Source organism: Biomphalaria glabrata, chromosome 1, assembly GCF_947242115.1.
Source record: "Biomphalaria glabrata chromosome 1, xgBioGlab47.1, whole genome shotgun sequence".
NCBI lineage: Eukaryota > Metazoa > Mollusca > Gastropoda > Planorbidae > Biomphalaria > Biomphalaria glabrata.
The window spans coordinates 64,109,246-64,136,279 of NC_074711.1; the positions used below are offsets into that span (position 1 = coordinate 64,109,246).

General features: G+C 32.1%; 2 protein-coding genes across 6 annotated transcripts; both read left to right on the top strand.

Moving 5' to 3' along the window:
• The first annotated feature begins 6,255 nt into the window (after window positions 1-6,255).
• Window positions 6,256-26,819, top strand: LOC106077700 (uncharacterized). 2 transcript variants are annotated; one of them, XM_056007689.1, is made up of 7 exons: window positions 6,256-6,329; window positions 16,875-16,965; window positions 17,414-17,544; window positions 19,283-19,361; window positions 20,662-20,747; window positions 20,888-21,014; window positions 24,366-26,819. In XM_056007689.1, exons 1-7 carry the CDS (start codon window positions 6,271-6,273, stop codon window positions 24,423-24,425), a joined length of 633 nt encoding a protein of 210 aa, XP_055863664.1. In that variant the 5' UTR covers window positions 6,256-6,270; the 3' UTR covers window positions 24,426-26,819. The 2 variants fall into 2 exon arrangements, with proteins under 2 accessions (XP_055863664.1, XP_055863653.1); XM_056007678.1 differs by having other exon boundaries at window positions 6,275-6,491.
• LOC129922290 (uncharacterized) lies at window positions 10,762-15,183 on the top strand. 4 transcript variants are annotated; one of them, XR_008774256.1, is made up of 5 exons: window positions 10,762-12,058; window positions 13,163-14,462; window positions 14,581-14,645; window positions 14,801-14,882; window positions 14,990-15,183. XR_008774256.1 is itself a non-coding variant. In XM_056007715.1 (5 exons), exons 2-5 carry the CDS (start codon window positions 14,219-14,221, stop codon window positions 15,052-15,054), a joined length of 456 nt encoding a protein of 151 aa, XP_055863690.1. In that variant the 5' UTR covers window positions 10,768-11,611; window positions 13,163-14,218; the 3' UTR covers window positions 15,055-15,183. The 4 variants fall into 4 exon arrangements, 3 of the variants coding, with proteins under 3 accessions (XP_055863673.1, XP_055863690.1, XP_055863682.1); XM_056007715.1 differs by having other exon boundaries at window positions 10,768-11,611; XM_056007698.1 differs by having other exon boundaries at window positions 10,764-11,611; window positions 14,801-15,183.
• Window positions 26,820-27,034: the final 215 nt, after the last annotated feature.

Genomic DNA, 27,034 nt, shown 5'->3' on the forward strand with positions numbered 1-27,034 from the left:
TAAGGAGTTTATTTGTATATTAAAATGATGCAGAAATTGAGAGTGCCACTTTCCTCCATGGAGATGTTTAAAATATGTTGATTTCTTCTAGGTGCTAAATTGTAACTTGTAACTTTTTATGATGTCATTTTACAATCTTATCTTATATAATACAGACATTACTTCAAAAAAGAAGATGATTACGTCCTACGCGTCATGCATTTAGTCATGCATACTAACCAATGACCTAAATTCTGCCAAGTCACTAGTTTTCCTGGCTATCTCAGGCAACCCATTCTATGCTCTAATAGCGCTAGGGAACAAGGAGCATTTGTACAAATTTATCCTAGCATATGGAACGAGGAATGTGTCTTTGTGTCTTTCTGAGTATTTTATTAGATTTTGTATTTGAAGATTATGGTTCAGTGTTTTATGTATAATTGCTCCTTTACTTTTAAGTCTTCTATCCTGAAGGCTTTCTAAATTTAGTGATTTTCCTAAGGGTGTTACTCTAGTCAAATGTGATCTATTCTTGTTAGAACTCTTAAGGGTGAGTTTTATTTCAATTTGATATATTTTGCATGCCGATTCAATTGTATTTATACTTCTAGATTTCATGCTAGAGTCTTGTTATTTCTATAAGGTTTCAGTGTTGGAATTAACCATTTCAATGTCTGTACTGGTGTTACCCTTGATTGTGTAGTCATCATCATTGCCAGTGTTCCAGTTCAGAAGTTCAGTGAGGGTCCTTGATTGCTAATGTCACTGTCAGTGTTTTGTCATTATTCTTATACAACATCATAAAAGTTGCTCATTACATTGATTTCTTTTGATTATTTACTATGAATGTAATTAGGATTTAATATTGTTATAAACCTGGTGGTGGCACAGATGGGGGTAGTGGTGTGTGTGTAGTCAGCCGACGCAAATCGCCCCAGGCCAGTGCTAGACGAGCGGTCAACCGTGACGAGCTACGACGGTCGGCCGAGTCGAGACTCAACAGGACGGTTCGGGAAGGATCGCCGTCGTGAACAGAGCTCAGGAGCGTCACGAGAGTTGTAGTCATCTGACCACCTAGAAACGTCGAGCGGCGTTCTGTCCGGTTCGAGAAGGCCAGTAGGGACCCTATATAAAGAGCGGAGGTGTCCAGTCAAGACGGTTCACGAGAGAAGGTTCACGACAGGGGCTCAGAACACGGTCGACTACAGCACAGTTCAGCGGTGTGGTTCTGTACGGAGCATTACGACGGTTCAGTGCGGAGTACTATCAAGTACAGTTGAGACGACTGGCGTCTTGATCTTGATCTGCGATCGAGTCCGACACAACGAGCCTAGTGTGTGAAGTCAGTCCTGGACTGCTGAACCCAGTGCAAGCCCGGAACGAGACGGAGAGGCCGGTGCAAAAGTTAATACTGCGGAACGGTGTTATCGGAGAGATATTTGTACAGTGTACGTATTGCCAATTGTACAGTATTGGCTGTCATTTATTCAACTATTAAAGTGTTACGTTACTCTGGAGCCCTGAGTTGTCAAGTTCTTTACGTTGGTGGTGTATGGTGCAGTTTGCAGAGAGCCTGGATAGTGAGATTCGTAACAATATTTTCATATAGGCCTATTTAACTTTAATTACTCAATATCCACATCATTCATGTCAATCAACATCCACATAGTTGATTACTTTTTGTATTACTGTACGCGCATGTTGTGTCTGTTATGCTGACCCTAGGGATTAATGTAAGTATAACGCAAAAGACATTTTTTGTCAAATAAACAAACAATTATCACAATTACAATTATACTTAATAACCTACATATTGATTATATCTTGTAACATAGGCCTATAACTAAAGTCCTGACACCAACCTTGTATCTACAAATCTATATATTATGTTCTACATTCATGCTTGTATCAGGCATAACAACTTTTTGTAGTGTCTTCAGACTGTATTGTCTGGTGATTATTAGACGGCCCAACATCCTTGGGTACTTAAGTATAATTGCGTAACAGTAATTTTTGTAAAGTGTGTCCTAACTAGCTCATCATATTCTGTACCTAATTATTTAAAAGGGAAATTCAGTTATCTGATAAAATAAAGTTTTCTTGTAGGTCGATAAAATCTGTGACAAACACCTGCACTTTCCATTTGGTGTTCTTTGTCTTTGTTGTACTCCATAACTTTTCCTCATACATCAGAGGTGACTAAAGTTGAAAGATGAATTGCTTGCTTTTATATCCTATCTTTTAGGCAGCTTGTTGATTAATGCTTTTGAGGGAGGTAAAAATAAACCCCGTAATTCTATTAGTTACATTTATTATAATTGGTCAGTAAGCTTTTTTATTTTGATAGTTTTTATATTGTATTATATTTATAAAAGTGTAACACGATATTTGATTAATAGATGTCCCCTAAATTTGTAGCTGCTGTTGGTTGTGACTAAATTTCCTTTGGCAAAGTCCTAATCTTTATGTTAACTTTATGTTATCTTTTTGTAAAATTATTGATGATGAAGAAGGTTTGCATATATTGTGCAACAAAAGTACCAGTAAGTACTAAAATGTAGGGTACCAATGATAAGAAAAACAAAAACACTGAACCAAAACTTAACAAGGTTACAAAGACAGTTTGTGTGGAAACACAAACTCAAAATCGGCCCCCGAATTGGTCCACCCAGGTACCGGTAGGTAAAAAGGCAGGTTTCAATATTTTCAGAAAAAATATCAGAATGAAATTCTATCAAAGGCAAATGACAGAGAAGAATGGAGAAAAAAGCTGACAGATCTTGTGTGGTACCCCAATGGTCAGCAGACCAAGGGATAGGTGAAAGTGAAGTTTGATGTGAACCTAACCTAAGTCATATGCCGGTAATGATTATCTAATTGATCTAATTGTTTTGTAAAGGGTCAATATCTTATTCAAAATTTCAACCAAAAAAAAATTCTTTTACTTAAGTGTTCCATTATCATAGTGCAGCGCTGTAGTTCACGAGATCATATGAAAATCTACTTATTATACTAAATAGATTTTTTCTCTTTACAAAAAAAAAAAGTAAACATTTTTTTTTTGTAAATTAAGTAGTTAGTATGACAGAACCGGCGCCTTCACGGAGGTCAGGACAGAACTTACTCAACTTTGCCATTTTATTTTTTTTTTTTACAAAATTCTAAAACCTTTGCATAAATGTGTTAAAAATATGGTAAGTTATCTTCTCCCGCTGCGGGGAAGAAGAGGAAACCGTGCCTCATATTCTGTTTGACTGTATGGCGACATTTATGCACTACGCAAGACAGCAGGGTTTCTGTCCAGGGCTTTTGCAAGAGAGGATTTGAGCCTCTCAAGCCCTCACTGAAATGGAGTTTGATGATAATGATAGTGGCAATATTCGCCCCTACTGAACAGCCTCCCGTGTTTGTTACTAATTATAGTGAATAGTTGTAAAAATGGTGTAATTTTATGAAAAAAATGCTTGCATAGTTGATTTTTTAAATTAAATTTTTCGGTTTTAGAAAAGAAAAAAGTAGCCATTGCATCAGAACTTTGAATGGTCTAAAATATTATGATATCGGATTTTCAATATCTTTTCTAGTTTACGAGATCTAAACAGGACGGACAGACAGAGAAAACTAATAGTGTCTATTCCCCTTTCGCCGGGCCGGCCGCTAAAAAAAAAAACAAAAAAAAAACCAACAATTTAAAAAGTAAATATAAAAACATGCTTTAAAAAACAAAGCTTATATTGAGTGAAATTGTATTGAATCATGTAATTATTTTTAATAGAGTCGAGATTAGATCTCACAATAATAAATATGTAGGATTGGAAATATCTTTACAAAGCTTATATCAACTCACTCTGTCTGTGTCTGTCTGGCCAAAAGTTTGTAGGCCTACACGTTAGTTCTCCGACACCCAACCTCTGATCATGCTGAAATTTTTTGAAATTTTGCACATTTATTTCTTTTAACTGCCAACACAAGAAGATTGGTGTATATGTTTGATTAAGGCCGCTTCGTTTTCTTTTGCGAGGATAGTCCCAGCAGTCTGTCTCCATGCACTCCAGTCTTTGGCTATTTCTTCCCACATACTTTTTTGATGTCTGTGGCTCTCATTTTTCGCTTGAAGACATCTCTATAGGTTAGTCTTGGGCGGCTTTTGGGTCTGACTCCCTCTACAAGCTCAACATATAAGATATCTTTCGGGATTCTACCATCTGGCATGCGGGTGACATGTCCGAGCCAGCGTAGTCTTCTTTGTGTCAGGAGAGCATACATGCTGTTCATATTGGCCAATCTCAAAACTTTCTGATTGGAGACATGGTCCCTTCAAGAGATGCGCACTATGCATCTCAGGCAGCGCAAGTGGAAATTATTCAATCTGTGCTCTTGGTAAATGTATGTTGACCAGCTTTCACTGCCATAAAGAAGAGTGCTCACAACACGGGCATTGTAGACTAGGATTTTGGATGCTGCGGTCAATTTGGCATTTTCCCAGACGCGCTTGGAGAGTTTTGCCAATGCTGTAGTAGCTTTTCCTATTCTTTTTGTCAGCTCGATGTCTAAATCTAGGTTACTGGCAATTGTTGATCCCAAAGTAGGTAAATTCCTGCACCACCGTAAGGGTGTGGTTCCCAATATATATCACGTAGGCTACAGGTATTTCTGCGTCGTCTTGTGCCAGGATTTCGGTCTTGGAGAGACTTTTTGTAGGCTAAACTCTTTTAACTCTTTTAGTCTCTCTCTCTCTCTCTTTATATATAATATATATATATATATATATATATATATATATATATATATATATATATATATATATATATATATATATATATATATATATATATATCTTTCATGTTGGTTCTTTGATTTTTGTGGGTTTTTTTTTCACTTATAATGAAGAATCCATTAATTTATGAAAAAAAAAACGTTGAAAATAAAAATAATCATAAATAATTGCTTAAATAATTTGACTATTAAAAACATTTCACATTAGTCTAGAGCTACATTATGCAATAAGGCTTGTGTTCGACCCGAAGACTATGCAATATTTCCCATGGCTACGCAGCCCCAGCTGTTACCTACATATTTTTGGTCCACTACTATTTTTAATTTACATAAATGATTTACCAAATTGCATTACTTCAGGAACAAAAGTCAGATTATTTGCAGACGATTGCATAATATATAGAACAATAAAAACAACACAAGACACAGATATTTTACAAAGAGAATTAGATGAATTACAGAAATGGGAATCAAATTGGAGCATGTCTTAAATTTCCACCCAGAAAAATGTCAGTTGTTAAGAGTAACAAAAAAACTAAAACAAATTAATTCCACTTATCTTATTCATGGCAAACCAGTAACACAGACTAAAAACGCAAAATACCTAGGTGTTATAATAAATAAAAAAATTGTCATGGAATCCACATATTGATGAAACTACAAAAAAATCAAACAAAGCATTAGGATTTATTAAAAGAAATTTCTATAAATCAAATAAGAACATAAAACTAAAATGTTATTTAACCTTGGTTAGGCCAATAATAGAATATATGCATCCTCTGTTTGGGACCTCTCAACTCAAGAAAACATTAAGAAACTGGAACAGACACAAAATAGAGCAGTGAGATATATTCATAACAAAAGAATATTCACATTTGACTAGAGTACTAGAGTAACACCTTTAGTAAAATCACTAAATTTAGAAAGCCTTCAGGACAGAAGGCTCAAAAGTAAAGTAGCAATCATACATAAAACACTGAACCATAATCTTCAAATACAAAACCAAAATTGAATAAAATACTCTGAAAGACACAAAGATAAAGGCACATTCCTCGTACCATATGCTAGGACAAATTTGTACAAATACTCCTTCTTCCCTAGTGCTATTAGAGCATGGAATGGGTTGCCTGAGCTAGCCAGGAAAACCAGTGACTTGGCAGAATTTAAGTCATTGGTTAATATGCATGACGCGTAGGACGTAATCATCTTCTTTTTTGAAGTATATATAACGTCTGTATTATATAAGATAAGATAAGATAAGACATGTAAGGCAAGCATATTGCATAACAATTGTCCGCCTGTGGTTGATTAAGATTTTCTTTTCACCCTTTGCGTCTGTACTCGGCAGTAGATTTTCAATTGGTCTCAAATGTGTTGAATGTTAATGAACTGTGTTATGAATCTTTGAAAATTAAACAATATTGTTTGACAAAATTATTTTCAAGTAGACGCAAACCATTAAATTAATTTTCTTTTAGCTTTAAATTTAGTGTTGTCAGGCAGAAGAATCCTGGCATGACACATTTAAGAACGAAAACAAACAACACTATTAATAGATCTAAAACCGAGTCAGGGTACTATAAAATGTTAGAAATACCTTACTCGTTTTATGGTATTTTGTTTGCGATTGTAGTTAATTCAGCGTATTCTAAACCATGCAAATTTATCCCACCATGCACCTGTTCAACTGACAATTATACCTTGGATTTAAAACCTTTGATGAAGGCCAGAAACGAGTTAGTATAATCAGCACTCATGGTCACGAGACAGAGAGAGTACTAAGTAGTTAGTAGAGACTAGCAGATTCATGTCCATGACAATTGGCATGAGTCTTAGATTCTAGGATTCTAGGTCTACTCATTAGAGTCTAGACTGAGTTCACTGAAATTCATCTGAGTGCGACAGTGAATATTATTGATAGATCTAGATATCTAGACTAGCTTTATTAATTTTATACTATCATATCATAGTCATATTGACTCATATGTCTATGACTATACTTATAGTATAATACTCATTAATAGTAGATCTAGAATCTAGATATATTAATAATTAACTATAATACTATATATACTCAGTATATATTATTATATTATTATATAATTATTATTATATATAATATTTATATATCTAGATCTACTGTAACTATTACTATACTTATACTATATTACTATATATACTATATTTAACTAGATCTATATTAATATTATATAATATAATATAGACTCTAGTAGATGCTTAGATCTAGATTCTAGACTTACCCTATGACTCGCCCTATGAGTATGAGTGACCTATCATTATCATGTCATGTCTATCACTCTGTGTTTAGTATGATAATCTAGACTACTATGATCATGACTATCTGTTGTGTACATCTTCTTATATAATACAGACGACACGTTACTTCAAAAAAGAAGATGATTACGTCCTACGCGTCATGCATTTAGTCATGCATATTAACCAATGACTTAAATTCTGCCAAGTCACTGGTTTTCCTGGCTAGCTCAGGCAACCCATTCCATGCTCTAATAGCACTAGGGAAGAAGGAGTATTTGTACAAATTGGTCCTAGCATATGGGACGAGGAATGTGCCTTTATCTTTGTGTCTTTCAGAGTATTTTATTAAATTTTGTTTTTGTATTTGAAGATTATGGTTCAGTGTTTTATGTATTATTGCTACTTTACTTTTGAGCCTTCTGTCCTGAAGGCTTTCTAAATTTAGTGATTTTAATAAAGGTGTTACTCTAGTCAAATGTGAATATTCGTTTGTTATGAATCGCACTGCTCTATTTTGTGTCTGTTCTAGTTTCTTAATGTTTTCTTGAGTTGAGGGGTCCCAAACAGAGGATGCATATTCTATTATTGGCCTAACCAAGGTTAAATAACATTTTAGTTTTATGTTCTTATTTGATTTATAGAAATTTCTTTTAATAAATCCTAATGCTTTGTTTGATTTTTTTGTAGTTTCATCAATATGTGGATTCCATGACAGTTTTTCATTTATTATAACACCTAGGTATTTTGCGTTTTTAGTCTGTGTTACTGGTTTGCCATGAATAAGATAAGTGGAATTAATTTGTTTTAGTTTTTTTGTTACTCTTAACAACTGACATTTTTCTGGGTGGAAAGACATGCTCCAATTTGATTCCCATTTCTGTAATTCATCTAATTCTCTTTGTAAAATATCTGTGTCTTGTGTTGTTTTTATTGTTCTATATATTATGCAATCGTCTGCAAATAATCTGACTTTTGTTCCTGAAGTAATGCAATTTGGTAAATCATTTATGTAAATTAAAAATAGTAGTGGACCCAAGACTGTTCCTTGAGGTACACCTGAGTTTACTGTTATCGGTGTTGATTTAGAGCCATTTATTATTACAGTTTGTTCTCTCCCTATCAGAAAGTCTTTAATCCACTGATGCAGTGGACCATTAATGCCGAAATATTTTAATTTTTTAAGCAAACTATGGTGGTGAACTTTGTCAAAAGCCTTAGAAAAATCTAGTAAGATAGCATCTATTTGTTCGCTATTATCTAAACTTTTTGAAAAATCATCAATTAGTCCTATTAGTTGTGTTTCACATGATCTATATTTCCTGAAGCCATGTTGGTATGGTGTGAGGACATTATGTTTGTCTAAGTGGTTTATAATGTTGCTACATATTATGTGTTCTAGGATTTTACATGTGATGCTGGTAAGTGATACTGGTCTGTAGTTTCCTGGGTCAGATTTTTCTCCTTTTTTAAATAGGGGGGTGACATTAGCTTCTTTCCAGTCCTTTGGTACTCTGCCCTGGTTAAGTGAAGCCTGAAAGAGTATTTTGAACACTGGGGCTAGCTCATTACTTAGTTCTTTGAGTAATCTAGCTGGAATACCATCAGGTCCAGAAGCTTTATTTGGTTTGGTGTTGGCTAATAGTTTTTGAATTCCATTTTCTTGTACTACTATATCTTCTATGTTGTCTACTTGGTTCAAATTCAGTAATATGTCTTTGTCTCCTGGGGCTGAGAATGCTGATGCAAAGTATTTGTTTAGAATGTTTGCTTTAGTTTCATTTTCATTATGTATTATGTTATGTTCATCTTTTAATGGCGCTACGCCTGTTGTTTCCATTTTCTTAGACTTAATGTATGACCATAGGTTTTTGTTGTTGTCTTTAGATATTACATTGTTTATGTATTCACTCTGCAGCTGTCTGCTTACTTTTTGGGTTAAGTGTTTAATTTTTATATACTTTTTGTAAACTCTTTCTGCATTAGTTTCTTTAAATTTTCTATATAGGTTTTCCTTCTGTTTACAAAGCTTCTTTAGTCTATTATTAAACCAGCATTTATTTATTTTGTTTGATGTGTATTTAGTTGGTATTTGATTTTCTATAATGCTTTTAAGATGGTTTTTAATGAAATTCCAGAGGTCATCGACTGGTTGGTTAATGTCTTTTTCTAATAAGAATGTTTGTTGAAAGTTTAATGCAGCTTGGTGTAGTTGTGTTAGGTTACATTTATTCCAGAGTAAGATTTTTCTTTTGGGTTTTATATTGGCTACTGCTTTTATCTGACTGTGTATTTTTATGATCTCATGGTCTGATAGACCAGGGATAATATCATAATCAACTACTAATCCAGGTCTGTTGGTTAAGAAGAGATCTAATGTGTTGTTTAATCTAGTTGGCTTTTTAATGATTTGATCTAAACTTAGGTTGTGTAAAGTTTCTATGAAAAGCTCATTTATGTCCTTAAGGTTTTGGTGTTTATCTATGGTTAGTGTTTTCCAATTTATATCAGGTAGGTTGAAATCACCCATAATCCAAAAAACTGCATTTTTATTTGTCTCTTTAAGAGTCGTAATCTGATTACATAGTTCCTGCATGTATTCTAAACTAGAATTTGGTGGTCTGTAAATGCTGCCTATTATTAGGGATGTTGAGGTGGTATTAATTTTACAAAATGTTGATTCTATATTTTTTGAGTTAGGTAAGGTAATTTCTTCTGCTATAAGAGTGTTTTTTATTGCTAAAAGAACTCCTCCATGATTATCAGCCCTATCTTTTCTAAAAATTTCATAATTACTATTGAAAATTTCTGCATTATAAATTTCAGGATGTAGCCAAGTTTCTGTGCCTGCAATTATGTCTGGTTTCTCACATTCTAATAAAATTTCTAAGTCTGCTGTTTTGTTCCTAATGCTTTGAAAATTTATTATTAAGGTTTTAAGGTATTTTGGTGTTACTTCTTTAGTAGGTTTGTTTAGTGAGGCTGTTGTATTAATTTTAGTAGATATAGGTTTAACAGGAGTGGATCTGGCTAGTGGTTGGTGAGTTTGGTTTGGGATGGTGTTTAGGATGTTGTATGGGTTAGAAGTGTCTGCATCAAAGGAATCAAACAGTCCTGATGTAAACTGAGGTAACCCACACGGTACACAGTGCCATGATGCATCTTTGTTGCCTAAGGCATAATACACAGGTGTATTCATATGGAGACATGATGCATGGTACCATTCATTGCAGGTGTCACATTGAATGGCTTTCTGTTTCATGGTGCATACTTTTTTGCAGATGTTGCATCTATCTTTAGATCTAGGCCCTGGATTTGACTCTACATCTCCTGCTATTAATATTAACAGTGATAGGTATTTATTTCTGCTGTGTCTGATTGAGAACTTCCATTTGTGATGGGTAATCTTCTTTAGTGTTATGGATGTGTATGTTAGGTTATTTTTTAAGTTGCTTTGATCTAAAGTGTGATGATTGATTATGACTGTTGTTTCTTTTTTAAGTTTAGTGTTGACTAAGGTAGATCTGGTTCTGTGTTCAGCTAGTATGTATTTAGTAATTATTAGGATAAATAGCCAGAGCAATTTCATGATGACTGTTGTTGATTTTAGTTTTTAAATCTAAACTGATTAAATCTATCAATATAACTATGCTATTCTATTTCAACTATTTGTCTAGATCTAGACTCAAGAATCTAGTTATTATGTCTATATTCTAGATAATATATGAGTGTTTCTCCAGTACTGGTTACAACTAGGTATTGGTTCACTAAAAAGTCCGTATTTCATAAGATTGTTATTCAAATGTGACAATTTGCATTACATTGCATTAAGAAATGGTTAATCTATAAATTTTGATATTTTGAGCTCATAAGGTGCTAGGGAAATATTGAAATTGTAAAAAATGTGTGAAATTACTACCCAAAATGGCAGCTTTTGATGTAACACGGAACACCATGGTATGATTGAATTAATATCGTACTAAAACCAAGGGGCATAAAACTTCCATCTTTGTTGGAATATGTTAACAAGATCCTCATATTTCAATGTCATTATTTAGTTTTTCTCAAGGTTATTAAAATATTGATTAAACACGGTCACAAAAAGGCGTTTGAGGCGCATCGCGATGTGTCCCACTTTATACGGAATTACAATCCTCTATGAATTGTAAACAAGAAATAAATAATATGCTCAACATTGCATTTCTGTTACAACAAGCATTAAAGATTTCTTTTAAAGTATTTTTTTTGTTAAAAGCTTTCTAAACATGCATAACGAGCTTAAAATAGGTCGAGGTGTCCCAGATGAAGCGCCTGTGCTGCGTGTGTTAAGAATGGGATTATTTTTCCCACAACACTACTTTTTATGAATGAGAGTTCTTTTGAGCATCACAGGTATTGTGTAGAACAAAAGAAGTGCCGTTTCCGCTGGAAATACTGGCGTAGTAATTAACAGGAGTACGTAAACAATAGCGTGTCCCACAATAAACCATTGATGCGCCTCAAGCGTCGACACGATCAATCGCCGGCAATCTTGCACAAAAACCTCATTTAATCTGTTTTTTGTGAATCAACAACCCATCAGGTACGTAGATATTTCATTATTCTACTGAAATTTAAGCTTATTACAAATAAGTTTGATTGCAATATCCAAATCGAAGTGCTTTTTTTATTACGAGGTTACTAAATTTAACCATTCAATCATGACGTCACGTGAAGCGTCTTGAACACAATTTAGTCTTAAATCGTAAAGTTAATCAATTTTAAAGCCTGTTACTAAACAAAAAGTTTATATTTCTAAAACAATTATGTTGATGTAATAGTAGACGTGTGTAGCGATTTAAAATAATTAATTTGTTTTTATTTTGAGAAGTAAATTGGATTAGGCGTTGAGGCGCTCCTTGGGACCCCGTGCTGGTGTTTTCCATGCATAAATTATGGCGTCACATGTAGCGTCTAATGCGAGTTCAGGATTTGTTACGTTTTCTGTATTCATGGAAGTTTTAATTAAGATTAAATGATTTTAATATATGTAATAAACTATTTTCATAATTAATCATTTTAAATTAACATTTATTGACATCTTTTATTTTATATTTTTTGTAATTTTACTTTACATCGTTTGGGGCGTTTCAGTGGACACTACTCCGTTTGTTTACAAATGGTGTCCTAGTTTGCGTCTGTTAAGTCCAAATAGATTTTAGTGATAGTTTGTTAAAGATTTTACAGTGTCAGATAATATTAGCTACATCTAAAAGAAATAAAGCGGTACTGTTTAAGAAATATTAAATAATTAAAATTTACTTATTACTGTAAATAAGATTTAGAACTATTAGATCTTTCGTTTGAGGCGCATCTCGGACACTTGTCTTTAAAACTTTAAAGAGCTTAACTCTAGATCTAGAAATCTAGACTGATTAGACCTCTAGACCTAAATCTAGATTTACTCTAGATCTAGATCTAATTATGTAATTCATTATCTAGATTTACTCTAGATCTAGATCTAATTATGTAATTCATTATATTATAGCTAGATTTACTCTTGAGTCTTGATCTAGACCTAGAGTAGAGTAGAATAGTCTAGTCAGTCTAGATCTAATTCACTATCTAGATTTAGATCTAAACTAGATTATTAGATTAGAAATCATTAGATCTTTTATGAATCTAGACTAGTGACTCTAGACTAGATCATTTATGACTAGATTTAGAATCTATTTTTAGATTTAATAATATATTTTTCTTTAAATTGACCAGTATCTAGAAAAATATCTAGAGACTAGATCTATATTATAGACCTATTCTATATTAAAATGTAGATAGTATCTAAAACAAAGTTTGGTTTAACCTGCACTTAATTTCCATTGTATTGTTTATACAGTATATTCAATTATATTATATTCAGTTCTTTCAGTCTACCACTGAATGATTATAACTTAAGTTAATATAATTAACAGTACTAGTCCTATACTATTGATTGAGTCTATCCCTATCAAGCAATTATGGGCATTACTAGACTAGATTTAAATAATGCACCAATATATAATATATTATATGTTTATGAAATTTATTAGTAGGCCTATATTATATATAATAGATCTATTTATTTAGATACTTATACATTTTTTATAAATTACAGATTTCAGTAATGGAGTATCTGTTAGAGTTTCAAGGCGTCTACAAGCCAAGAAAGACTCTAAATTTACAAGCATCAAAGCCTGAGTCTCTAACACGTGTTGCTGTTTTAGAGCAGAGAGAAAAGGAAAGGTTGAGAAAAGCTGCATACAGGGCCTAGTTAAGCCCACATGAAAAAGCTTGGATAAACAGAAAACGCAAAGAAAGAAAACAGCAAGCTAATAGTCCACTTAATGTCATCTCAGCAGAGGTTGGTGAATCACTAGGTACTGGATTCCAGACTCCAGTGGCAAAAAGAATGGCTGTTTCAAGGGCTTTGATGAAATTGCCTAGGTCACCCAAGAAATATGCTGCAGTTTTTGATGGTCTCACACAAATATGCTCCCCAAGAAAAAGTAAAAGCTGTCCATGACATACGCTTTCTGCGCCTACCTGAGAGAAGAAAGCTCATCCTTCTAAACAACATTAAAGAAAGTATCAAAACCTAACTACACTCCACCAGCAAAAAAAAAAGTCAGATGTCTAGTGCTCATAGACAAGTACTCTGCAGTATCCTTAGTAAGTACAACAAACTCAGAGGTTGTGCTACTCATTTCTAACATTTGGTCAAGAAGTTTTATGTCCAAGTGCAAATCAGAACAAATTGCAAGAAAAAAAATGACGTGATTGCATTGCACAAAATGCCTTGGAAACAATATTCATTTTTTACAGTAGAGGGAACTGATCCCTCTCAATCATCTGTTAGTGCTCAAACAGGAAAACGTTTCATGCAAAAGCTACTTTACATAAGATGCAGTCTTGCTTATGTGAGTTGTGTTTGAAGATTTTTCTTTATATAGAGGGCATTAATAAATTTCTGATCAAAAAAGGACACAGAGAGCTGACATTAATAAATCCAGCTTCATCACTTGACTTAACTCTATGCCCAAGAACTAATGCCAATTGTTTTCATAAGCTGCAGTGCATTGAAAGATCATGTAGCAACTGTGGTGTGGATTTAATTAACAAGTATTGAGCCTTTAAAAAATTGCACAGATGAATTAGCAGAGTGGAGTATAGTATGTGGTCAAAGATGACGGATGAGTATGTTCAGAGTGATGGTACACTGCAAAAGGTATCAAAGTGGCGACCAGTAAATAAAGAAGGATCTTTTAATGACCTAGTGAGAGGTATTACACCTAACACTATTGCTTACAGAAATAGAAGCTGTTTCTGCTATCCATACAGAAATTCATATGGCAGTCAGTGCCTGCATGATGAAATATGTGGCTCTTGGAAGGTGTTCAAACTTCAGAAACAAAATGGTAAGTACTTGTATTTATTTATTTTTAAATAGCACTTTACAATTATCTGAGAAAAAAACATTATTCATTTTAAAATTACGTAATTGATTTCTAAATGAAATTGTTTCTTTTTCTTCAGTAGTGCAATCTCAGTCAAATCTTGAAGACTCTTTGGATGTCAGTCCCATATGCTCAAATTCAAAGGTAAAGAGCTTTTACATATAAACATTTTAAACATTTTCATTGAATCTTATGTTACCTGTATTGTATAAGTTGTTTTTTAATAATATACCTTGCTAAATAATTTTAGACTCATTTTAGAAATTAAGTATTTCAGCCCCATGTTGTTGTTTTTTCAGGCCCAAACAATTTTCTTCACTCATCAAAAGTACATTGTAAATAGCTGTGTGATTGTCAAGTATGGGGAAATATTCTATCCAGGTATAATTTTTTGCACTGTGTACCTTTTAATTTCAATAAACAAGTTCAAAGTATGTTTTAGATTGAAGTATTAACTTTTCAACATTGCTGGTAATTTTTTCTAACAGGAGTTGTGATAGAAGTCCTGGATGATCAGCGCAGAAATAATTTTTTTAAAAGGCACAGAAATTAAAGAAATATAGGACATACAGTTAGTGTATGCAGACAGGATTGTTACTGAAGTGATGTTGATACCAAGGCAATAGTTTGAGAGTGGAATGTTTTGATTTCTGAATTTGTCAAATAAAATTTGTGTACAGTTTTATGTGTTTTCTTTTCTTTCTTTTTTTTTTCAAACCTTTTTCTGTGTGTTAAAACTAACAAAAGATATAAAATATATATTTGTCAATAATTAAAAATAATAATGATCATTCACTTGTGCACAGATAAGACAAAAATATAAACTTATAAACATTATTTTAAAAAATGGTGTCCCATGAAGCACCCGCGACATTTTGTGAAATTAAAGCAGCATTTTTACAAATGGGTACTATATGACTAGAATAGTGAACTTAATAACAAGTCTAATGGATCACTTTAGTGCAAAAATAAAATAATTTCAATATTCTCACAGAATATCTTTTAAAAAAACTTTAACTTGTAGTGTCACAGGTGCTACGGTGTCCCAAATTTTGAATTGAGCTCAAATCCACTTTTTCTATGCAAAAGCATAAATTTCAGTATCTAAAGACTAATATCAATAAAGACAGTTATATTATGCTAAAATACAATGAATTTATCAATTGGTCGTTGTTAAATTATCAAGTGGTGTCCCGGTGATGCACCTGTGACGCAAAAGGGGGTACCCCTTGAATAGACACTGCTGTCAAAATCTACATCTTGCAATTCATTTTCTATTGATAAATTCTTAAAGTGAACTGGTTGAAGAAGTGAATACAGTTGAAATGAAACCAAAAACTTCAACTTTAATTTTTAGCATAATGTGACACTTTTTGGCACCAGTACTGGAGAAACACTCATATATCTATATTCTATATAATATATAGTATAATCAGTATATATATATTATATATATATATATATATTAATATAGTCTTATCTTATATGATACAGACGTTACTTCAAAAAAGAAGAAGATTATGTCCTACGCTTTGTGCATTTAGTCATGCATATATAGATAGTCAATATAGACATAGAGTAGAGCCTTAGTCGCCTTAAAGGCATTAGAGGATATAATATATATAATATTATAATATATAATATTATATATAATCTATATTCTATATCTTGGCAATCTAGGCTAGCTAGATTCTAGATCTATATTATATAATTATTATCTAAAATAATATTATAATGGTAATTCAAAATCTAATTAAAAACTAGATAACTAAATAAATCTAGAACTAGAGTAGAATGTAGTATTATAATATTAATATAGATCTAGATTTGGACTCTAGTATTAATTATTGAAATAGTCATACTTTAGTCATAGTACTCATCTAATAGATTATTTAAAAAATGATCATGATAATATTCACACAGATCCCCCCTTCTTTTCTCTCCCCCCCCCCTCCCCCCCCCCCCCCCCCCCACCCCACCTCTTTCCAACTGGTTCAGACAAGTGATAGGATCATAGTGTATTGAGAAAGCTAAAAGCACGACTTTGCACTAAACAATAAAAATAGATTTAAAAAATTGCAATCGCACAGATTTATTATTGTTAGTCTACACATTATATCTATTACAGATTTAATTACATGACTGATCCAAAGTAATTTATACAATTACGCTTAATATAAGCTTTAGAGAAAGTTGTTTTCTAAAAAAAAAAAAAAACATTTTTAATGTTTTTCTTGTTTTAGGACTTGAATTGTTAATTAAATTTATTTTATAACCAATTTTCATTGTAGATAATATTGTTTTTTTTAAGAAGGTTAAGAAAATGATTTAGAGTAAACAAAATGTAAACAATAATATATGACTCATTGACAGTTTGGAGTTCAATGCCTCAGACAAGGATTACACATATTATCTGCATCCATGCAATGTACCTCCACCTATTTGCAAAAATGTACAAATGACTGTAAGTTAATTAGTCTTCTGCTCCATATTGTGTTGTTTTGTGTAATATTCATAGACAGTTTTTTTTTTAAACATTCAACTTGGTTAATCCAATTTTACCCAAGCCTATCACTGTGGACCCATGATAATTTACTTTGATGCCACAAGTTTAATATTAATTCTCCAACACACTGACTTCACACAGTTCATATAGTGTTGCAGAGTCTGATCATTTTTTTTTTTTTACTTTAGATAAGTTTTTTTTTTTTTGGTAGGCTGTGGGAGGGGAGGAGGTAACCATTTAAAAAGTTTTGACAACAAAATTTTTTTTTAATGAAAAATATTTATGCGAAATTTATCATGCTAATGTGTTTGCAAACTTTGATATTGGTAAGATCTAGAAAATTTAAAAGTGATTTTTTGATATATGAATACAACTCATTTCTTTAATTGTGAGATATCTTACATAGGCTTGTCAAATATCAAAGAGTAACAATGTGATCTATGGAATAGCAACTCATGATGGCAATCAAATAGATGGTGATCCAGAAACAGGAAACTTCAGCATCACTAACAAGTATGGCACTTTAGCTGATATAAGGTGAGAGCTGAAAAATGTATTTACTCTTAATAGTGTTATAAACCTGGTTGTGACACAGAGAGGGGTAGTGGTGTGAGTGTAATCAGCCGACGCAAATCGCCCCAGGCCAGCGCTAGACGAGCGGTCAACCGTGACGAGTTACGACGGTCAGCCGAGTCGAGTGTCAACAGGACGGTTCGGGAAGGATTGACGTCGTGAACAGAGCTCAGGAGCGTCATGAGAGTTGTAGTCATCTGACCACCCAGAAACGTCGAGCGGTGTTCTGTCCGGTTTGAGAAGGCCAGTAGGGACCCTATATAAAGAGTGGAGGTGTCGCAGTCAAGACGGTTCAGAGAAGTGGTTCATGACAGGGGCTCAGAACACAGTCAACTACAGCACAGTTCAATGGTGTGGTTCTGTACGGAGCATTACGACGGTTCAGTGCGGAGTACTGTCAAGTACAGTTGAGATGACTGGTGTCTTGATCTTGGTCTGCGATCGAGTCCAACAAAACGAAACTAGTGTGTAAAGTCAGTCCTGAACTGTTGAACCCAGTGCAAGCCCGGAACGAGACGGAGAGGCCAGTGCAAGAGTTGATACAGCAGAACAGTGTTATCGGAGAGATATTTGTACAGTGTACGTGTTGCCAATTGTACAGTATTGGCTGTTATTTATTCAACTATTAAAGTGTTTCGTTACTTTGGAGCCCTGAGTTGTCAAGTTCTTTAAGTTGGTGGTGTATGGTGCAGTTTGCAGAGAGCCTGGATAATGAGATGCGTAACAATAGTAAAATTTGAATTTGTCCTTGATGATAATAATAATCTTTATTATTCATAAGGAAATTCATCTTACAAATTGTGAATTACACCGAACAAAACATTACAACTAGAGAAAACAAAACATACATTTACACCAGATTCATCTAGATCTATTTTCATTTTGCTACATTCTAATGGGGTCAAATAAACTACCGGTATTAAAATTAATAAAACCGGTTTTATAATGCTTTATAGATAATTGTAGAAATTGGAAGTGGAATGTATATGAAGGACCAGCATTTTGTTGTGGGTCAGATAATTTAAAGTGCTTCTAAAATTAAGGGGCCCAAAATATGAGAGTGTGTATCTGTTGGGGGCACATTATGAAACGGATCTTTCCAAATCAAATGGGAGAAATTACGATGCACAGGTAAAAAAAACAACTAAATGGGAGTTAGAGAGAAAGAGAGAGCAGGTTGTGAAATTTCATTGTAACACATCACATACATGGGCTAAAAAAGGTATGTTAGGTTGTCCTTACAACATGGCCCGTTTTATTTGAAAGCAAAAAAAAAAGGGGGGTGTTCAGGAAAGAGAGAGTGGGATGTGAAATTTCTTTGTAAGAGATACACTAATTCACTGACTAAAAAGTATGTAAAGTTGATTGTTAAAATGAGGTCTGTTTATTAAAATTTGAAAAAAAAAAAAAGAGAAGTGGTCTTTCGACCATAATAAAAAATATAAGCCTGGGAACAAATAGACAAGTGTAGCAGATGTGTACTGCTAGATTAAAGTAAGGCAAAAAAAGGGTACTTTTAAAAATATTTAACCATTGAACTTTTCAAAACAAAATGAAGGCAATGGTGAATTTTAAAATTTTTTTTTTAGTAGTGCGTTTCATAGTTGGGCTCTGATTGTGATATACAACAAGGAAGCTAAAAAGAAAACAAGATATTTTTACATATACACATTTTTTTCATAACATTTTTTTTTCTTCTCAGAACTAGTATTGTGTATGTTGTTTGTGGCTCAGAGGAAGCTACCTTTTTGGATATAGAGCCAAACCCTTTTAAAACTTATGTAAGTTTATGATTAGATCTTTATATTAAGAACGGAGGAGCTACCATTGTGTAATAATTGTAATTGAAACCTCACTTTAGAGCATATCCTCCTTAGTTGCCTGAGATACCATGAAATTAGAATGATATATTTTAACACTAAGAACCTCAAAACACAGTTTGACAGCATAGATCCTGGGAAAATACTGGGTTTTATTTGGCAAGTGGGATTGACTGCTAGAATCTAAGTGAGTTGATTTGGGGCTAAGTGCAAATACATACATATATTTACAACAGATTTTTATTAATACTAAAATTTTAAATACTAGAATTATAAATAAACTTCAATTGTAACCTGTATAGCTTATGACATTCTGTCTATTTATTGAAAGAGGAAAGAATCCTTGAAAAATTAAGGGCACAACACAAATCACTATGTTATCTAAACATAAGATGACGGCCTTTGAAATGATATTGTGGTCAAACTAATATAACACTTGGTGTTATGGTGTCTCCTTTCATGTTTTATTCATGAAAATCTGTTTATTTAGCAACTACAGTTGGCATTAAAATCAGTGCAGAAAAAAAGCAGAATACTTGTTTGTGGTGGAGATAGTAGATGTTGCATACAGTTTAATGGCAAAACGTTAGAGGAAGTTGACTCATTTAAATACCTAGGGTTAAACATAACAAGAGATGAAGGATCAATAAAAGAGATAAAAACTTGTTTAAGCTTGGTATTCACTGCCATGAGCAAACTGTGGAAAATCTGGAAGAGTAAGATCAGTTTCCCAGTAAAATTGAAACTGTATTCTTTGCTAGTGGTCTTTTTATAGTTGTGAAACTGGACACTGAATGTGGAGGTTGAAAGAAGAATTAAGAGAGTAAATGCTAGAGAAAAATGCTGGGTATCAGATACCAGGAAAAGAAGACAAATGAGTTTGTACTGTTGCAAGTCAACACTCTGGTTGGCAAATAGGAGGAACACATAATACACTGAAGAGTCAAAAGCTGACCTGGTTTGGCTATATTGTAAGACATGACTCACTGTCTAAAATCCTTTCAGGTATAGACATACAGTGGAGGTAGCACAAAAAAAAGGTTAATTCAAAGAAAATCTGGCTTGACAACGTTCAGCCTCTCTTTTAATATCCTGCTAAGAACAGCTTCTGACCTGGAAAAGTGGAGGGATTTTGTTACGCAAACAAGAACCCCTAAGATGCAAGTCAAGGGACAAGAATGTTGGGATTAAATTTTTTTTTTCTGATTTGGGATTTTTCATATTTTTTTTCTTAATATTTCAATCAATTTTATTCTAACAGATATTCACGCTTAGAACACGTTATGGTTGTATTCCTCAAAATTCTTCTGGCAATGGACTCAGTGTGGGATCAGTTCTTGTCATTCTGTAAGATAAAAATTGTTTTTAAAAATCTATTACAAACTTAAAAAAAAAAAATTTCTTGTAAAAATGATATTTTTATAGGCATGTATATATTATGAAAAAAATATCTAGACTTTTAGATATTTTAAATATTTATATTTCAGATTTTTTGTATTTTTCCTGATTTATTTGGTTGGTGGTGTACTGTTTCTGAAATTTGTGCGTAAAGCTGAAGGTATTGAAACGATTCCAAATATTGAATTCTGGAAAGATTTACCATCACTGATTAAAGTAATGCATCTTTTCTAAATTAATAATTTTTGTTAAAATCTAGCTTTTAAAAACATACTTTTGTTTTTATTATGAGTTTATTATATTATTTGGGCATTACGAAGCATGTCATCTTCAAAATCTGAACTGTTAAACTTAGTTACAAATAAAATCTTGAAAAAGGAATTTGAATTCCAAGATTTGACATTTGCTGATAAAAGCAAAAGCTTGTCATTCTGCTGACTACATCACTTCAACTGTTGGCCATCTAAATGGGTACATGTTATTTCATAAGCAGCATCAATCCTCTATGTCACGCAAAAAAAAAAAAAAGACATCATGAAGCTGGCCCTTCACAGCCTAAAAAACTTAAGGAATCTAGAAAGCATTCTGAGAAGCTGAACTATTTCTTGTCGCCCAGTATCAGTGCATAGATAAATGATCATACACGTAGTAAGAATCATTCTTGGCCAACTGGTGGAGTATCAGTAGTCAATAGAACAATTATCTAAATACATTGGTCTATTAAATAAAATGAAATTAAATAAAGGAAAAACTGTCATGGAATCCCCGTATTGATGAAATTATCAAAAAATCAAAACAAAGCATTGGGGTTTATTTTTTAAAAAATTCTATAGATCAAATAAGAACATAAAACTAAAATGTTATTTAACCTTGGTTAGGCCAATAATAGAATATAAATCCTCTGTTTGGGATCCCTCAATTCAAGAAAACTTGAACAGACACAAAATAGAGCAGTGAGATTCATAACAAATGAATATTCACATTTGACTTGAGTAACACTTTAGTAAAGCCTTCAGGAGTGAAGGCTCAAAAGTAAAGGAGCAATTATACATAAAACACTGAACCATAATCTTCAAAATACAAAAACAAAATTGAATAAAATACTCTGAAAGACACAAAGACAAAGGCACATTCCTCGTCCCATATGCTAGGACAAATTTGTACAAATACTCCTTCTTCCCTAGTGCTATTAGAGCATGGAATGGGTTGCCTGAGCTAGCGAGGAAAACCAGTGACTTGGCAAAGTTTAAGTCATTGGTTAATATGCATGACTAAATGCATGACGCATAGGACTTAATCATCTTCTTTTTAGAAGTAACGTCTGTATTATATAAGATAAGATAAGCAAAAAATAACTTTTCAGTGATTTTAAATATTTGTGTGTATATATATATATATATATATATATATAGGCCTACATACATAAATCAATATATATATATATAAATATATATATATACACATACATATAGACCTATATATATTATAGATAGATAGATAGATATTGATAGATATATATAGATATATCTATACTATAAAGCAGAAAGTAAGGCGTATGTATGTATGTCCCCGCATAGAAATCAAAATCGTTTCACCAATCTTGATAAAACTTGGCATAAATGTTCCTTGGGTACTAACTGGGACCGTAGTGTATGTATTGTAGCCCTAAAACAATCTAAAGACCCTAAAAAAAAGTTGCACAACTCTATGAAAATATTAGTATTTCATGGATCTAGGCCATGTTAACCATGTTTAGATCGAAAGGATCTAGATCTAATTTTTAAAACTACACTTTGCACAGATAGGATTTTACTTTGACACATGAAAATACAAAATATAGTCTATTCAAGTCTATTGATTTCATTATTTAATAAAATTAACTTTCAAATTTATGGTTCAAAAGCATTTTTACATAAATTCGTTTCTTATATCTGCCAATTTAGAATTCCTGATGTACATTCTTTCATTAGACAAGGCCGAAATGTTACACATCTCTCTATTCCTAGGTCTAAAACTCTAATTCAACTAAAAGACCATAGAACTTCTTTTCGCAAAGATATTTTAATCAAATTAACATTCAAATTTGTTTTTCTAAAGCATTTTTCATACATTCGTTTGCTATAGCTGCGAAGCCGTGTTGACATACATTTTAATAGTTCCATTCATGGGTCGCGTACATCTAACAAAAAAGGTCACACATGTGCCGAGCGAAGCCTCCACGCACGCGCAGAACAACTCTATCAAAGCCAATATTTAACTCTAGATTAGTCTAGATCTATCTCTAACTCAAAATGATACATCTACTTTATACTTTAACACATGAACATACAAAATAAAGTCTATTCATTTCATCATATTTGAATCAGATACATGTAGGCCTACAAGCAAATGTTTTTATTTGTAAAAATGGATTTAGATCGATTAGCTATTTTGATAGCTCCATTCATACTATTTTTACATTCATGCAATCACTTTACTTATAACATTATTATTTCGTTTAATTGTTTACAAAACACTCTCAGTGACTATATGACTATATCGAAAGTGATACGCAAATTAAGACCTGCGGGCCGTGGGTAACATATGGCTAGTATATATATATATATATATATATATATATATATATATATATCTATACTGTAAAGCAGAAAGTAAGGCGTATGTATGTATGTCCTGAATAGAAATCAAAACCGTTTGATTAATCTTGATAAAATTTGGCAGAAATGTTCCTTGGGTACTAACTGGAACCGTGACGTATGTACAGTAGCCCTAAAACAAACTTAAGACCATCAAAAAAAAAAAAGTTGCCAAACTCTATGAAAGTATTACAATTTCGTGTATCTAGATTACATAGCCATGTCTACATGATGTGACAAGACGGAGAGGTCACGCATGCGCAGAAATGAAAATCTCTAGGTCTAAATTAGCTCAAATTCAAGAAAACATAATTATTTATTTTTACACATGAACATACAAATTAGTGTCTATTCATTTCATTATTTAGTGAAAATTAACCTTCAAATTTGAGTTTACATAAAATCATTTGCTCTAAATGTGAATAGCTTTAGCTGTGTTGACATACTTTTCCGTAACTCGCGGCACCATTACATGCACCGCATATTGATACAATAGAATTAATGTCACAGGTCATAATATCGGGCATTATAAAGGCATATTATTAAACTAATAAACTACTTACATGATACAATTACTCTCCAATGTGTTTTTTTAAAGCATTTAAGCCTACATCTACCAATTCGGTTTAATTTTAAGTCTTTATTTTCAATTTACTTTTTTCTTTCAGATTTATTTATGCCCATTTAGACCTCTTAACAACATAGCTATATATATACATTAGCCGTGTTGACACAAATTTTCATTCATTATGTTGCGTACCAAAAGATCTTGCTTGCGTGCGACATAACATCTCGCAAAGTTTACATTTACTCTTCGCAAAGATAAAGATAAAGATAGTTTTTTTTTACTTTAACACACGAACATACAAAATATAGTCTATTGATTTTATTACTTAATATAATTAATAAGCATTACTATGTGTAATTTCAGGATGGCATGGTGTTTACATTCAGAGGTTGTAAAGCAGAAAGTACTTATGAGAAGATCTGAGATAATTTCTGACACATATAAATAGTTAAGTGTTACTTATTTAAAACTGAAATACTATAAATGTAGACAGTTTGGTGTAGTTATTTTTTTAACCCACTGGGAAGTAATCTTGATGAATACTAGGTAATAATTTTAGTATTTTTGTTGCTGTACCGGTATTATTTTTAGTTACTTTTGTTTTCTAAGTTATCTTAGCTATTTACATTTATCTAAATCTATTTAGATAATAATGTTTTCAAAATGTTAAATAAATCATTTCTTGTTTAATTTTATTTCCTGAAAGTGTAAATTGAAAGATCATCTCTCTTGTGTATGCCTGGAAAGATGACAAAATGAATGTTTCTTATTTTTAAAGTTTCATTTGACATCCACATCCTGGACTTGTATTTTTTTTTCTTGTTATGTTCTTATACTTCTTTTGTCATCTTGTGATCATTGAGTTGTTTACTCACTCATCCCTGTTGCTCCATAAATGATCAAGCATTTGTCTACGGAAGTTCAAATTTTTTACTAGGAGCTAATAATTTGTAGAGTAAAATACATTTACATTGTACATGCCTTGCACATGTGAAATTATTGAAACATAAATTTTGTGTACTGTACATCGAAAACCTTAAATATTGTAAGTGAGAAAATTGACATACAAACAGTATTTTTTTAATGAAATATTTTGATAGATGCCAAAAAAGTTTAGAATAAACAGATGCACTTTGTTAAAAAAATGTTCATTATTCTTCGTAGTAAAATGTCCTTTCCTTACTTTAGTATAATTTAAAAGATCTGGTGTAATGTCATTTGACAACTTATATTCTACAATTTGATGCATTTGTAGTGTAAATCTAAATCTAATTTTACAATTATTTATGTCATTTTCTTTTTTTTATGTTAAAGTTTTACATTTAGTATCAAGGTTAGTGTTTTAAATAATACTCAAAAAAATATTATTTTTTTTAGAAATTCATTGATTTAAGTGTAAAAAAAACTAAAAAAAAACAACAAATATTTAAAAAATATTATTTGACTAATTCACTTGTCCCTTACAACTGATCTGATATTTGATTATTCATTCCATGGATTCTTTTAAGTGATTCTTGATAACATTTTTTTGTTTGAACAAAAACAAATTATCACTTCAAGTAGACTGACTGCCAGTAATGTTTTAAATAATATTAATTACAAATGTTGATTGAATGTTGATTAGTTTATCATTTTGTGTGTGTGAACCATTCAGGTTTTTCTGAATTATTTAACATTTAAAACTTTGTTGATATTACATTTCTTAGTTCAATGCATATTCTCCAGCCCCCCCCCCCCCCCCCCTCCATATGTGACTTCTTTTTATTAGCAATATTAACATTTGTATGTAAATGGACTGATAGATATTGTAGAGCAATGATTTTTTCTCCTCCACTCTTGAATAAGATCTTTGCTTATTTTTCTTGTATTAATATGATTTTCTATTTTTCTCTTCATAGTTGTGAATTTAGAATAGTGTGATCATTGGTTTAAAAAAAATCAAATGTATTATATTGTATAGAGCAGTGGTTTCCAACTTAAAGTCGTCTCATAATAAAGTTAAAATTTTAAAGATTTTCATTAAAAACAAACAATTTTAAAATCTTTGGAAATTCTTAAGTTTTTGATCCTACTTATGTACAATTCAATCACAATTCAATCATAGATGTTTTTTTTAAAGACTTTTTTTTTAAAGATTTTCCTTTCAGAAAGAGTATAATCATAAGAGAAGTCCACAGTTCATTTAAAAGAAAAATTAAATGTTGCTAACAGGTTTCTTTGGCATATGGAACAGCTAATAAAATTAATCAGTGCAAAGATGTGAAGCAAATTTAATTACCTTTTTTTCAATTACAGGAGAAAGAAAGATTTGGAAAGATACTTTGATTTTTAAAAAATTCAATGTAAATCAGTGTTGAAATTTGAATAAATTAATGCTATTGTCTAATTAAATAGTACATTGATCATATTAACGTCTAAGTTTTTTTTATTTGTAAGTGAAATACTTTTCTTACAATATAATCTAATTCTAGCAAACTTTGACCCATTGTGGTTAGTGAAATCAAGATTATACAGATTAATTAAAGTATAATTTTTTAAATATTTTTTTTTCTTGTAGAAACTAAAGAAATGTTTTGTAAGTTAATCAATTTTAATGCAGTTTATTCTAATTATTCATAAAATCTTTTAATGTCAGATAATTTATTGACTTGTTGAATTGACTGATCTGGTTGCGTGAAGCCACCAGTGCTAGGTGTATGTTAAGCTCATGACATATATTGACATTACACATGAGACTGTAATGAGATGAACTGTATTTCTCCATTTATTTCATGCACATGAATGTTTTTTTTTGCAGTTTGTGTGACCAAAAACTGCTACTTGCAGCTTATTTAATTAGTTACTGCTAAATCTGATATGAACAGAAATCTCCTTCTAAATAATAAGATCTTGAAACTGTTAATATTTGATTGGTTTTGCTTACATTCGTACTAGATCTACTAGACTCTTTTTTATCGTTGCTTATCTCCCCTACCTACTTGCCCTTCTTGAGAAAGATGATTATATCACTAAAAAGAATGTCATTCTTCTGT